Genomic DNA, 14,626 nt, shown 5'->3' on the forward strand with positions numbered 1-14,626 from the left:
TACATTTTGTGACTTTTGACTTGTGGTTTCAGTCAGAGGGAATCTCTGATTGTGGAACATCACACTGGGAACTGTATTGACTGTATTTTCTGTTTGTAACTGTTTTTTATGCTGCTGTCTGTCTTGGCCAGGTCTCCCTCCAAAAAGAGATTTTTTAATCTCAATGGGACTTTCCTGGTTAAATAAAGGTTTAAATTAAAAAATTTTAAAAAATGATGCAATATGAATACCATTTTTGAAACGAGACTAATAAAATATCAGCTCTGATAAAGAGCTATATCGTCAAAGTAGTGTCAAGTATGAGAAACTCTTTAGTACATACATTTGTGTTTTTCTATAATCAGATATTTCCAAAGTTTGTCTCTGAGCCAAAATGATCTCAAGTCCAGGTCTACACGCTTGCTCTGTGGACTTCGATCTGCTAATCAATACCTTTGATCCAATACAGGGGTTAGGGTCCCCCAAAAACTAAACCATACATGCTCTTCAGCAACTGATTCTCACATCATGGATGTCCAAAATAGCTTTTGCACCGGAACACATCACGACTCTCGAGGGTCAGTGACATCACAGAGCTGCTTGCAGCAACGTTTACATCTCCAGAGAAATAAAAAGGCAAAGCTTTCTCAAAAACATTCTGAGTCATTTTTGTCTGTCGTCATTTCTCAATTTATAGCCTACACTTTCCAGGAATGGGAGGGATTAAAGCCATTCAAGGGTAAACAACAAGAAGGATTGAGTTTTATGGAATAAGAACAATAAACAAAAACCTTGAGTTAAAATAATTTGACTTGATAAGTGAAAGGAGAAAAAGACAAACTGAGAGCAGCAGAGCGCTGAGCATGACATGTTGTCCTGATGGAAATATATACATATATATATAATAATAATTATAATATAAATATATATATATATATATATATATATATATATATATATATATATATATATATATATATATATATCAATTCTGCAGGTAAACATAGAGGCAGTAGCTCATTTAAACAAGCAGATCAGAAATCATGGATAATTCTTATGAACTAGAAAGAGCATTTCCTGCAGAAAATGCGTTGGAATGCAAAAAGCTGAAGCTTATAGCTGAAATATTTGAAAGAAATAGCTGAATATAGCTGAACATTGTGGAATATAGCTTAAATTAGCTAAATATATTTGAAAATTAAAGAATAGCTGAATATATGTAAAAATAGCTGAATATATTAATATAGCTGAAAATAGTGGAATAGAGTGTCTACAAAACCATCTGTTAAACCTCAGAACGTGAACGTCAGTGACGCTGTTAATCCTGACGTCTATAACCACAGTGACCTGCACACGCACGCACACACACACACACACACACACACACACGAACGTGCACGCGACCATAGTAACACGTTAACGCGGCCGTTAGCGCGTGCGCACGGCAGTTCACGCGCGTGGCCGTTAAGGCGCGGGCGCACCCGTTCGCGAGCGTTTACACGCGCGGCCGTTTCACGTTAGTGAGCGTTCACGTGTGCTGCCGTTCACGCGCGTGCACTGCCGTTCACGTGCACGACCGTTCACGCGCGTGCACGTGCGCACCAGTTTGCGTGTGCGGCCGTTTACGTTCCTGCAGCCTGCAGATGCACAGACCAAAGGCCTCCTGCTGGGGACGGACTTGCTCTCACATTCAGTCGGACCTCAACACGTCTGAATCTGTTGGATTCCTATCGACCGCAGTTTACAGCAGAAGACATGATTTCCCACGTTTGTCTCAAGCTCAACGTATGAAGAAACTGTAAACGTTTGAAGTTGAAGATGATTTGAAGATTTCCCCATTGGGTCCCATTATAAAAAAAATCATAAAAAGCTTAATAATTTGGAAATTTGAAAAATCAGAATAATTGAACTTTTTTCTGTAGCTGAAAATATGAAGGAGTAGTTACGGTCCAAAATACGGATGGAAGAAATAGAAGAAGAAACAGTTTAATAAAGATTTGAAGAACAATAGTTGGAATGCTTGCAGCATTCCAACTAAATAATCAAAACTGTGTTTAAAATATAATCACCTTTCAAATAGACCTCAGGTAACTAAATGACACTATCTTAAAAGCAACATATGATATGAGATTCCTTTGATAAGAAAAATGAAGAGCAGACAGATGTCTTATGCTAAATGACACCAGCACTCGGGGAAGTCTGAGCTGAATTATAATTGCTTTAGCTTTAAGAATTACTTATATTACACATATTTCTCAGCAATGGAATTCTCTTTCTAGTATCTTTGTGGATTGGATCAATGAGTCACGGCTCACTATGAGACAGTTTGAAGCTTTAGCTGCGAAAAAATCCGAGGCTTCTACCTCCATGCTGTCATTCAGCAAGTCACAGCAGCGCCTGACACCTGATTACATTTCATCATGTCAGAGGTAAGAGGTAATTCTCCTGCAGAAGGACACAGCACTTCCTATGATTTTTATGGCCAAAAAGCATACTATTAAATTACACATAGGATATTATTCGGAGAAAACGCTGTATGCTGGAAACACAACCCATGGCACACACATTAATCATCTAGAATATCATAGCGGCTCATCAAGCAGTTCACTGAAATAAAGTTAGTTTTAGCAAGAGGCAGAAACAAGGAGCAAAACATGAGTGAAGTCTTGAATTGATGATAAATGGCACTGAAGACAAAGCCGGAAGAGGCATCTGGACACATAGGATCACTGTGTTACTCTTTGCTTACTCCAGTGTGCAGAAAGACTTCATGGGGAGACCAATGTGTTCTGGCTGGTGGCTTCTGCCGAGAGAGAGAGATCTGATCCACTCCTGAACCTCCTCCTTTCTAAAAGTGCAATATCTTGTTACAAAAGGATCTTCTCAAGTGTACTCCCCAGATGACACTACAGCATGTTCTGCATGCAACAACTTTGTACTGAAAACATCAAAGCTAGCAGGAAAGCAGAAGGCAGCAGTGTGAGGGATCATTACCTGCTGAGAGCCTCTATGGGCTTGTCAGGGTGGACAAGCGTTCCACAACTCATGCTAGAGACAGAACGAGGGTGGAGAGAGAATGACAAAACAATTTTGACTTTCATTCAATCATGCTCTATCAAATAAATGATGATGATGACAGCAATCATAACATTAAGAAAAGAAAAAGAATGAATGTCACGTCACTGGAGGAGAGGTAGTCCACTAAGAAAGCTTTTTGTTGGCTGTGCAAGTGAAACACAAGTTGAATTTCATTGTCAAATGCCAAACTCTTTGTTCTGCTAAACACCAATCCAGTTCCTCCATGCAGGCAATGTGATTATTAATTTAGAGCCATACTATTGCTCCATCAGCTATTCGAGACTCAGCTTTTATTTCGAGCTCAATATCACCATTTCTGTTTGTCACTTTCTCTCCAAATGCACGTTGACTGTCTGGTGTCACTTTCCAACTTCTTATCTTTCTGTTGTTCGGACAATCAGACAACTGAAGACATCCAAGTGGATTCTGTTAATAATTAAGTGAGGAGGCAGATGGAGGAAACAAGAGCAGAGAGGAACAACGTGTCAGGAAGGGTCGGAGCATAGCCCGATGAGTGACTTCTGTCACTTTTAATGTGTCCAATCAAGTGGGCAACTTTAAATGGTAAATGGATTGTACATCACTTTTATATATTGACCTTTCTAGTTTTCTAACCATTCAAAGCTCTTTAACACAACACATTCAGAAACACTGATGGGAGGAGCTACCATGCAAGGTTCCACCTGCTCGTCAAGGCTATCTAACATTTACACACCGTAGCCACAGCTACGAGAGCAATTTGAGGTTAAGCGTCTTGCCCAAGGACACATCCATAAGGACTAACGGAGCCGGGGATCAAACCACCGATCCTCTGGTTGAAGGACGACCCTGCTCTACAGAGGCGCCCCATAAAGAACATATGTGAGGGTTTGTGCTCTTTTCTACTCCTATTTGAACGTCCATCTCGTCTTGCTGGTCTTTTGTATGTGGTCGTTTGGAGTGACATGTTTGCCTTTAGATGCAGTGTTAACAGTATTTGCCAACTGTGTGTTTGTAATTGATAGTTTGGTGTGATCTAATTGCATCATTGCACCAAGGTTATGTTAACACCTGTAAACATGCATTTCATCTTCTATTTTTGTTGTTTTGGGATTTGGATATGATAAATATGTTTGTACCAACAGAAAAATTACAGCTCAAAGCCTGCTCGATTATATCGTGTGTCAATAGCTGAGTTAAAGAAATACACGTGTGGGAACTTGGAATGTGTGGAATATTTGTGAAAGCCTTCTGATAAATTAAATGATAAAATAAGAAAAGACATCATTTGAAATGAAGTAAAACTGAACATGTTGAGCTTTTTTTATCAGTTTATCAAGGATCTCTTGAATGAGTCTTTGGTGCTTCGGGTTAAATCTGGGGAACCCTCTTCGACAGAGAATTTCCGGAGCCTGGAGGGAAAGCTTCGGGCTTGTGCTCATTTATTTTCATATTCATTTTAAAGTTTGAGAAGAAGGGAATCAATAGGCTTGAGGGCTTATGTGGCACTAAGACGCTTTTATATATTACATCAAATACAGCTACGGTGTGCCATGCCAGTAAAATATAGTACTGAGGATTTAAAATAACAGCTCTCCTGTTTTTCACAACTGTCTCTTTGCTGCAGGAGCTGGCCACCCCTGTCCAAGTCCCCACAGGCTGTGGCCTTCACATGATGGCCACAGTACCGACCACATGACATGTGGCTGTGATCAGACGGAGAGTAGCCCCGTGGGAAACAATGCAGGTTCAGTGTTTTGGTGTCCAATTGGCTGTTTAACGCATAGCTGTTACAACCCGACTTCCTGGATTGAACATTACAGCTACTTTGAGTGTGTTGTTTAATAACATCACTAAGCGGAGGCGGAGCTATACCATGTACAATTTATATTGGATATTGCGGCGATGGGGGACTTTCTTTTAGAGCTTGTTTATGAAGAATATGAATACATTTTAATGTTGTGCTACTGGCTTGTGCCCAGCGAGTGAAGCAGTAGGTGAGATAGGGGATAAAAGGTTTTGCAGCCTGCATGGTTAGACTGTTTCTTATATATCTAAAATTCACGAGGGTACATTTTAAAAACCTTTGTCACATGTTTTAACTGGGCAGCTGTAGCTCAGGGGATGAGTGGTCGTCCCGTTACTAGTCCCCCCATAGTTTAAACGACGAAGTGTCTCTCAGCAAGACCTCACAGGGTAGCACACTGCTCCTTAATCAAGGATGGGTTAAATGCAGAGAAGAATTTCCCCAAGGGGATTAATAAAGTACATGTTTCTTTCTTTTTTTTCTTTTTTTTTAAAAAGAGAGATTAGAATCAATAAAAATTGCCTTTATGAACCAGCCTCCTCTGGTCTGCAGGTCTCCCAACATTAATCATGCCTGCAAGGAACTAAGACTGATAATTAAAGCAAAGATATTCCTCTTTCACTTGTCATCCTCCAGACAGTTGGGGAGAAACAAGGTGAAACTCTCATTAGCGGAGTCACTGCAGTTAAACACCTTTTGTTACCCAGAATGCTCTCACCTCTTCTCTGCTCAACAAGTGTAAAAATACACACCATGAACAGCTCATGAACACACGCACACACACACCTAAGCACTCCTTAACAAGAGCAGTGTGACAGAGGAGATAATTGGGAGGGAGATGAATGGGGTGAGTGTGAAAGCGATGGAGAGTGAGAGTGCGAGAAAGAGAAGTGCTGCCATAGAGTGTGCAGCTTCACCGAACTTGTTCATCATTAAAACAGTGTGTGTAAATGTATGTGCGTGGTGGGTTGTGGGGTATCTCAGCTGCACATTTCGGAGACGAGAGTGGATTGAAATACCATCCTGACGACTCTTTTAGAGGCGGTGCGTGTAATAGCTTCACTTTGTCTTTCTCAGAGGTTCCAGTCCTAAATTTCTTTTTAGCCCCAACAGAATGACTTTCTGCTGTTTTCTAGTTTGTCTTCTAGGGAGCAGAAAAATAGGTCCTTTGTAGGAATTGGATGTTGTCTTCAAAAGGAATCCTATTTTAAAGTTGATGAGTAGGGAGCATCGAGCAGTCAGTCAATCCCACAGCAGAGTGAGGCTGGGAAACCATTCAATGACATTTTCTGTCTCAGGTTGTGAGTGCGAAGCATGGCAGCCATAAACCAACCACACTGCAGACACAGACAGAGAGGGCAAAGAGACGTCGGCATGGACCTATCTAAAAACAGAACAGATGATAGAAAAAAGAGAAGACAGATTCAGATGGAAGGGCAGTCTAAACAGCGGTGGCATTTACAGATTGGCTGACCCTCACTGAGTCACACACAACCAGAAACGAAAAAAAACAAGAATAGACAGAGGATGTGCAGCTGGATGGCGGTCTGCAGCGGTGCTAAATCCTACACAGTTAGTCAGTTGACAATAGTGTCAGTTAGTCCATATCTGCAGCTGAATCCAGAACACAAGCCAGAAGGGAAATAGAAGGGAAAGAGAAATAGTTCAAAGAACTACTTCTCGTTGACACAAGACATCCAACACACTATATTAGGACATTTGTATTGATTGTGGTATCACTGTACTCCCCAGCAGATCAAGATACATGGACAGTCAGTAGTAGGTGCTGAACAGAACTGCTGCCAGAGGAAATGTAATGAATGGGCTTCTGATTCACCTAAGCTGGCCCAATTTTATCATGAAAGATTGTGTTTTTTATTAGTTCATTCATGCAATGCATATCTAATCCAGCCAATAAACCAAACAATAACATTAAAGGTACACTGAGTTGCAGTGTTGTGCTTTTTTTTTAAAATTCTTTTTTTTTGGCTCACAGCTAACAGAACTACTAGTCCACACACTGCGAGTACATCTCTGCCCTGATCCTGTGTCTCCTGAACCCAATGAGGCGTCCAGTGCTCTTTTAAAGGGCCTCATATTGGCTTTCAGCCGTGGTCACCATGGCTCCCATTAGCACAGGCTTTCTCAGCTGAAAGAAACGCAGTTGGTCGTCCCCACTGACGCCCAGTCTAAACCGCAGCTTGCCACTGACCTCTGGCCGGATCGATCCTTAGAGCAGCTCTGTCAGGCCTGTGTCTGAGGGCTCTGGTTTCACCCCTGCCAAACCATATCTTGGTTCGCCATGAATTCTGAATTCAGGTTATATTCCTACTGGCTCACACTCACCCACCATGAGATTATTTCTATTTAAAACATAAGTAAAATCTACAATAACATTTCAGGTCAAGTAATCAAAAGTTTTGACAATCAAGAGCTAGACCTGACTAATACCTCCCTGATGGACCAGACTATAAAATTCAGATGATATATTTGTTTTGTTTGATCACCACCGTCAGCAATGTCAGCTATCTATGGGTCCAAATTTTAATAATGAGAAAATCAGTTAATAGACACAGAGTTGGGTTTAGGTTTATTCAGGTTCAGAGTCCTTAAAATGGACCTGTAGTTGTATAGCACTTTCCTACTCAAAGAGCTTTCACACTACTTATCATCATTCACACCCATTACACTGATGGCAAGGTTCCACCTGCCCATCAGGAGTAACTAACATTCACACACAGTAGGCACAACTATGGGTGCAATTTGGGGTTAAGTGTCTCGCCCAAGGACACATCGACATGGACTAGTGGAGCTGGAGGATTGAACCGCCGATCCTTTGATTGAAGGATAACCCTGCTCACCACTGAGCCAGTGTTGCCCAACATGGGGCCTTCAAAGGTTCCATGGTATAGAATTGGGTCTGGAAAAGCCTAAATTCAAATGACTTCAGGACATGTTGATTCCCGGCAGGCAGTCCCTCACACATACCAGAATCTTGCCACACTAACAGAGACTGTGAAGCCAATAAAAGTAACAATGACAATTGTATTTGCATCTTAACAGTTTGCTGCACGTATAATAAAACCAGTCCTCCGCTTTCTTTTCAGCCACCGTCTCCTTGTCCTTAGAGGGATGACAGGTCCAGAAGCACTATTAGAAACAGATTCTACCCTGATTACTTTGTGTCAGGAACATCCAACAGAAGATGCGGGGTGTTGTTTAGACTGCAGACTGTGATAAGCTGCCAGTCAGTGTGGACGTCCATGCTGCTGGAGAGCTGCAGCTTCTATCAGCCGCACACTGATGCTTTGTTTATGTCCTCACAGCTGCATGGTCACTGAATACACTGCCTCTGATTATTACTTTTAAAAAGGAGTCATAGTGCGCACTGCCACTGTTAAAGCCGCATCGGAAGCTTTACTGTAAGCACACTGAGCAAGATTCATTTAGTTATGTAGTATCCTTTTAAATAGGAGTTTTTATTTCACAGACACCTAAATACTACGACTGCTTTATACCTGTTAATTATAGGAGGTTATCATACATGTCTCATAGAGCTGAGAGTTTTAAGTCTCAAATAACAGGTAAGGGTGATTAAGGCAAAGAGAGCAAATGAAGGCAGGTAAACAACATCAGAAATGTCGCTAACATGGTTTATTTACAAAGCACAAAGTCATTTCTTAGTCACCACTCACAAATTCTGCTTTCAGTCAGTAATTGTTTCCAGTCACTTTTCTTTTTTGTTGTTGTTGTGTTTCAATTTTCTAGTTCAATGGTTTCATCCTGGAGCCTATTTTATATTCTGCTACATTTGTCTTATTGGAAATTCTGCTGCTTTGGCCTCTCACGGTTCCTGTTCACATTGTACAAACAATCATCACCTGGAATACTGTGGTACAGAGGGGACATTCTGAATCTCAAAAGACAATGCTCAAATTTTTCAGCAGAATTATAGATGTTTCTCCATTGACATTTGAGAACCTAACTGTAAAGGGCGAGGTAGCAGTGAGGGTTCATCTTGTGTTCTGATTTTATTGAATTATGTCATTATGCGACATTTGCAGCAAATGATGTCAAACAGGTGATGAGGAAATCAAATGTGACACCAAAACTTCAGATGCTGCATGTTGTTGCTTCTCTGGGTCTGTCTGCTCTGTCACTTAACCGAGACTTGCTGACAAGTCTGAACTTCAGACCTGGCTCTGGTCTGAGTAGCATTATTGACGTCTGGTATATCCAACCATAATGTAGTACATTCACACACTGACACAGCTTCACAGAACTGAATCCATGTACATTCCATGAATTAATCCATCTAGAAGTGTTTTCAGTGACCTTTCAAATCAGCACAGAAACCAGAAGCCTACAATGATGTGTGTGTTTGTGTGTGTGTGTGTGTGTGCGTGTGTGTGTGTGCGTGTGTGTGTGTGTGTGTGCGTGTGTGTGTGTGTCAGAGTGCAGACTTACTGTTCATTTACGACAAAGATGCAGTTGTCTTGGGAGGGGACGCCTGACACCGGGTGCTTACAGGTCACCTTTCTCTCATTGTGACTGCAGGAAGAGATAGAAGGAAGAAAAAAGAGAAAAAGTGAGAGAGTGTTCAGTCTCTGCACCAACACCAAGACAGTTCACACATGAGTAACGACAGAGCGCTGAAAGCTGGACGATGTAATAAAAGAAAAGAAAAACAATAGCACATTCTGCATCATTATCAGTACCACATCTGCATCATTATCAGTACCACATCTGCATCATTATCAGTACCACATCTGCATCATTATCAGTACCACATCTGCATCAAAAACAAACAATAAGAAAACTGAAAGTTAAATCCTCTCTGTAAAGTCAGCATCTCGCTACAATCATACTCCCTCACACACCTCGAGCAATGGCTGATACTAAACTTCAGCATAATGTTCTGTTTAAATCTTAGGCAAAAAAAAAGAAAGTGCTTTCAGATGACAAGAGCCCAGTTCCTCAAAAATAAAAAAAAAAGTACAAAATGAAGTTCCGAAGCACTGTTGTGTAGTCGGGTGCACAACAGACTGGAGAGAGTGAGAGCGACAACAGCAGAACAACAGTGGACACTGATTCTTTCTCTCTCTCTCTCTCTCTCTCTCTTTCTCGCGCGCGCTCTCTCTCTCACGCTCTCTCTCTCTGTGCCCCTTTGTGCATCTTCTTCTCTCATAACTTCGTTCTTCTGTTTGATTTGAGTTTTATTACACAGTATTTGTGTAACAAAACTCAAATGATGTAATTATATAAATGCAATGTTTTGATCAGCTATTAATTGGTTCTAATTAAAGACTGAAAGTCTGTAATTATAGCAATAGCACCCTACAGACTCCATATCCCATACCTCCTTTTCTTTCATCACTTTGCTGTCTCTTGTCTCTTCCCTGGTTCTGTCTCAGTACATCTTCCACACGGTTAGTTGATCATCACTCTCACTTTTCCACTATTTCTCTTTCACTGTCTGTCTTCTGTCTAACTTCAATGTGTTGTCTCTTCCACACCGTCTCAATCTGTGTTTGATCTTCATTTCTTTTTCTCACTGTTATTTGATGATTCATGTCTCATTTGTATTTATCTCTCGCTTTGTTAACTTCCTCTTACTGCTGCTTTGTTTGTGCTGACTAAAACCCTGCACATACATAACAGATATTTTACATTTGTTTTATTTGTATCTTGTTTATTGTATGTATATAAGTACAATCTTGTTTATTGTATGCACGTAAGTATGAAGAGTGAAGTGAAACCGGTGACAAATTCCATTTATGTGTAAACTTATATGGCCATTAAAGCTGATTCAGATTCTTTCTGTCTTTTCTAAGAATTTCTTGCAATATCCCTTCGTCTTCTATTTTCCTTGGCTGTTTCTCTCTGACCCTTTCACCTCCCTCTCACAGAACAGAAGACTTTTGTGATTGACCCTGACAACATGATGACAATGATAATGAAGTTAGGAGGAAAGTTTTTAACACATATATTCAAAGAGCGCATCAACTAATCCTAATCTTGAGCAGTTCATCACCCTGATCTCAATAGAATCATTCAGATAACCTTCACTGCCATTAGAGAGAGTACTAGTAATCTCAAGAGCATGCACACACACACACACACACACACACACACACACACACACACACACACACACACACACACGCACACACACACGCACCCACACACGTGCACACCCACACACGCGCGCACACAAGCAAACACACGCGCGCACCAACACACACACACACACACACACACACACACACACGTGCACGCACACACACGCACACACACACACACACATGCACGCACCCACACACACGCACCCACACACGTGCACACCCACACACGCGCGCACACAAGCAAACACACGCGCGCACCAACACACACACACACACACACACACACACACACACACACACACACACACACACACACACACACACACACACACAGTCTGGTTCTGGTAATGCATCTGTTGGTCTTGGTACCTGTCAGACCTGCATGCATCATGTGTCTGTTGCTTTTACAACATGACATCGAAATAGAATGAACACACATTGAAATATCACGTGTTTGAAAGATTTGTGTAAAAGTTAGTCCCAATATCAAAAAGCCAAGGAGCTACGACGACAATATGTCCAAGTATAGTGTATATTCACTTCAATGTCCAGTTAAAGCCATGGATGCTGACTGCAGGGACATCACAGTTGATAATTGCCAAGGGTGGATCCGACATTCCAAGCGGTTTTATCCCAGGTGCATCGCGTTGGATAATATCAGATGCGATGTTGATGAAAACATGTGGCCTAACCCTGAAGATCATAGAGATTAGCTACAGGAATTTTGTGCTTTTTTTAGTGTTATCTGGGGTTTTTGCCGTTTTTTTGGTCAGAATGCTCTTGTGTGCTTCATGGATATTTTGTTCACTGTAAGCAATACTGTAAAACTTCTTCTGTTCTATCATATTGTAAATAGTATTTATACTGTACCTTCTGTAGTTAACAGTAAAGGGAAAAATAACTGATTTGCTTTTTACTGGAATGCTTTTGAATGTGAACGTTACATGTGGACATACAGTTTCCAACCAAGAAATTTTGTGTAAAAACAATGGATTGCATGTTTTGCATGCAAATACCTGTAAAACTGAAACATGAACGTTTATGCAGTTTTTGTAATGTCAGCAATAGCCAGTATTTTTTAAACCTGGTGTACTTTGATTGACTGCAAGGACCTTGTGAAGCGAAAACAAGAGTTATTCTTTGACAGAATAATTTCATTTTGAGTCAGATTTCCAGTGTTTTGGTAAAGTTAGTGTGTGCAGAGAAAGATGTGTTATATTTTGAAATGAAGAGTTAGTATATATTTAACAAAATGTGTTTTTGAGAAAAAAATGATCCATTTGGCCAATTGTGGTTTGTCGCTGTGAGTCTGTGTTAAGAGTTTAGAAAAAGTATCTGAAGTATGCGTAAGCGCTTGTTAGCGATTGAAAACAACTAATAGAGCAATAGTTTGATTATTCTCATACCAAAAATGTATATCATAAATACTCATATCATCCAAACGAAAAGGTAAATTATTCTTTACTAGCACCTCTGACACCTGAGTGAGAACCCTCAGATAAACTCAGTGGGCTCTGGGGGGGTTAGCATGTGTAGGCAGCAGATGTTTTTATACCTACATCCAGGGACGCCAGATGTGCAGGAGCCAGAGGGAGTCATGGAGGGAGGGGGTGTCTCACGTGTATGTTTTAGCATTTCTGTCAGTCCATCGATTCCTATAGACTACAGCTAGTCTGTCCTCTGACTGGTAGCTCTGTGTCGCTGTCTCTGTCAGCAGTTTTGTTCAGTTTGGGACCGTCTCTACTCCAGGAGGCTTCCAACTGAAATGCTGCAAGCAGCAGATGTGAGCTGCGTTTTATTGGAGGTTGTGAAGTTAAAATTTGTGTGGACATTCGGCCAAACCCAACGGGTGAGACCCAGCATGGTAAAGGGATGCACCGCTGAGGTCAGGTAGGGCTTTTCTTGAAATATTTAGACTTTATTGTCATTAAATTATAACTTTAGTGTTCTCGTAATATTAAGTTTTTTTCATGAAAATACAACAAGTATATTTTCGGTTTCGTGGAGGAGATACATGTTGAAGTATGTTTTGAGTGTGCAGAAATTTTTAGACATAGGCAGAAATCTTACTAAAAATAGACGTTACTTATGAAGTTTATAACTGAATTCAGATGAATGAGTGTACCATTTACGTGTTCAAATGCAGACTTAAAGAGGGTTTACTTCCCCAAACAAAAGACAAAAGAGGAGGGAAGAGTAAGTCATTAAATGAACGAGCTGAATCTGAATGTCTGCCGTACTCCCTGTGACCCAGAGGTTTCTGAAGGGCTGTTGTGAAGCTTTAATGGGGACTGGGATTTACTCGCTTTTGGAGCCAGACCAACTGGCTATTTGATGAACTGTTTTTGGGACTTCCTTGCTGGCTTTATTTCTCATCCCCTAAGGTAGTAGGTTTGTATTTCTTCACTAACTAGTGCAGTGCTTGTTGTCTGTTCATGCTTGGCCTGTGCTTGCCAGAGGCAGTCTTTACTGTTTGGGTCGGCTGGCAACTTGGGCCTCTGGCCCTAACTAAAAGAGCCCGTAACAGCTATATTTCTATTATGATGTCTAGATATTAAAGTATTGCATTTTGTTACTATTTTAACTCATATCATATAAATATATTAGTAGTCCAAAAAGAGCACAGCACATGATTGCGAGCATTTGTTCCAGATGCAGTGGTGAAGTCCTGTCTCTTCACCTGCACGAAGCTAGCTCCTCTACCTGTAAACTGATGACCCCGCCCTGCAGTTTGTAGCCTGGACAAACGCAATAATTTACCATGGTGACGAATAGTGAAGCGAAATGTAAAACTACAGAGCAAAAGACAGATTTACTAAACTATAACCACTCAAACTCTACCACCTACACATTACATCAAAGCAAAGCTAGTTACAACCGCTACCTTCTGTAATAGGACACATATGGTGTTGTAAGATAACATTGTTCAAAACAACTATCCCTCCTATATTTCTGCCATTAGGTCTTGTAAAAGGAAAAGGAAAAAAAAATCTTTTTCAGTTAACATTAAGTATAATTAAATTAAAAATTCAACCTACAAAATGCTATGTAGGTATTTGTATTAGCATTTGGCCTTTGTGTGATCGTCTTTTCCGCCCAAAGAAGAGCTGCTCAAACATTAGTGTTCTGTGCAGGCCAAGACCAAGGGGGGAGACTGCAGAGCAACGAGGAGGAAGCAGGAGTTAAAAGGTCAAAGGGGCTGGAGAGAAGACAGACAGAGAGGGACTTCATTGCAAAGGTAAAGGAGAAAATGAGAGGGAAAATGTCGGGGAGGGGGCAGCAAGAACAAAGAAAGAAGCATATACGAAGAGAAAACCAAGAAGGAGGGCTGAAAGGACGAAGAAAGAAAAGGGTGAGGGCCGGGCTGTCAGTGCTGGTGGCCTTTCTGAAAGGTTAGTGGCCTGGCCAGAGGGAGAGACGGTGAATGGCAGCCGCTCTACAGGGAGGAGAGCTGCGGTCAGGCTGTGGAGGCAGGACTACAGGACTACAGGGCTCTCTCTCTCACACACACACACACACACACACACACACACACACACACACACACACACACACACACACACACATACACGCACGCACAGGGTCATCTGACAAAAAGGCAGCTTTTTCACATGGCATTTAAAGCAAAGCACGTTTGTCCACACTGACGACTAATGAC

General features: G+C 41.2%; 1 protein-coding gene across 12 annotated transcripts in view; it reads right to left on the reverse strand.

Moving 5' to 3' along the window:
• Positions 1–14,626, reverse strand: part of LOC137791243 (pleckstrin homology domain-containing family A member 5-like) — a 167,350-nt gene that overhangs the window by 56,227 nt on the left and 96,497 nt on the right. For all 12 annotated transcript variants that reach the window (XR_011078018.1, XM_068585963.1, XM_068585955.1 and 9 more), the window contains one exon: positions 9,311–9,394. Coding sequence is in view for 10 of the 12 variants with exons in the window: in XM_068585963.1 (XP_068442064.1) it covers positions 9,311–9,394 (84 nt within the window). In the remaining 2 variants the exon portion in view is untranslated. The remainder of the gene's footprint in view (positions 1–9,310; positions 9,395–14,626) is intronic.

Source organism: Clinocottus analis, unplaced genomic scaffold (assembly GCF_023055335.1).
Source record: "Clinocottus analis isolate CAN_PGR_092001 unplaced genomic scaffold, fCliAna1.0.p SCAF_20, whole genome shotgun sequence".
Taxonomy (NCBI): Eukaryota; Metazoa; Chordata; class Actinopteri; order Perciformes; family Cottidae; genus Clinocottus; species Clinocottus analis.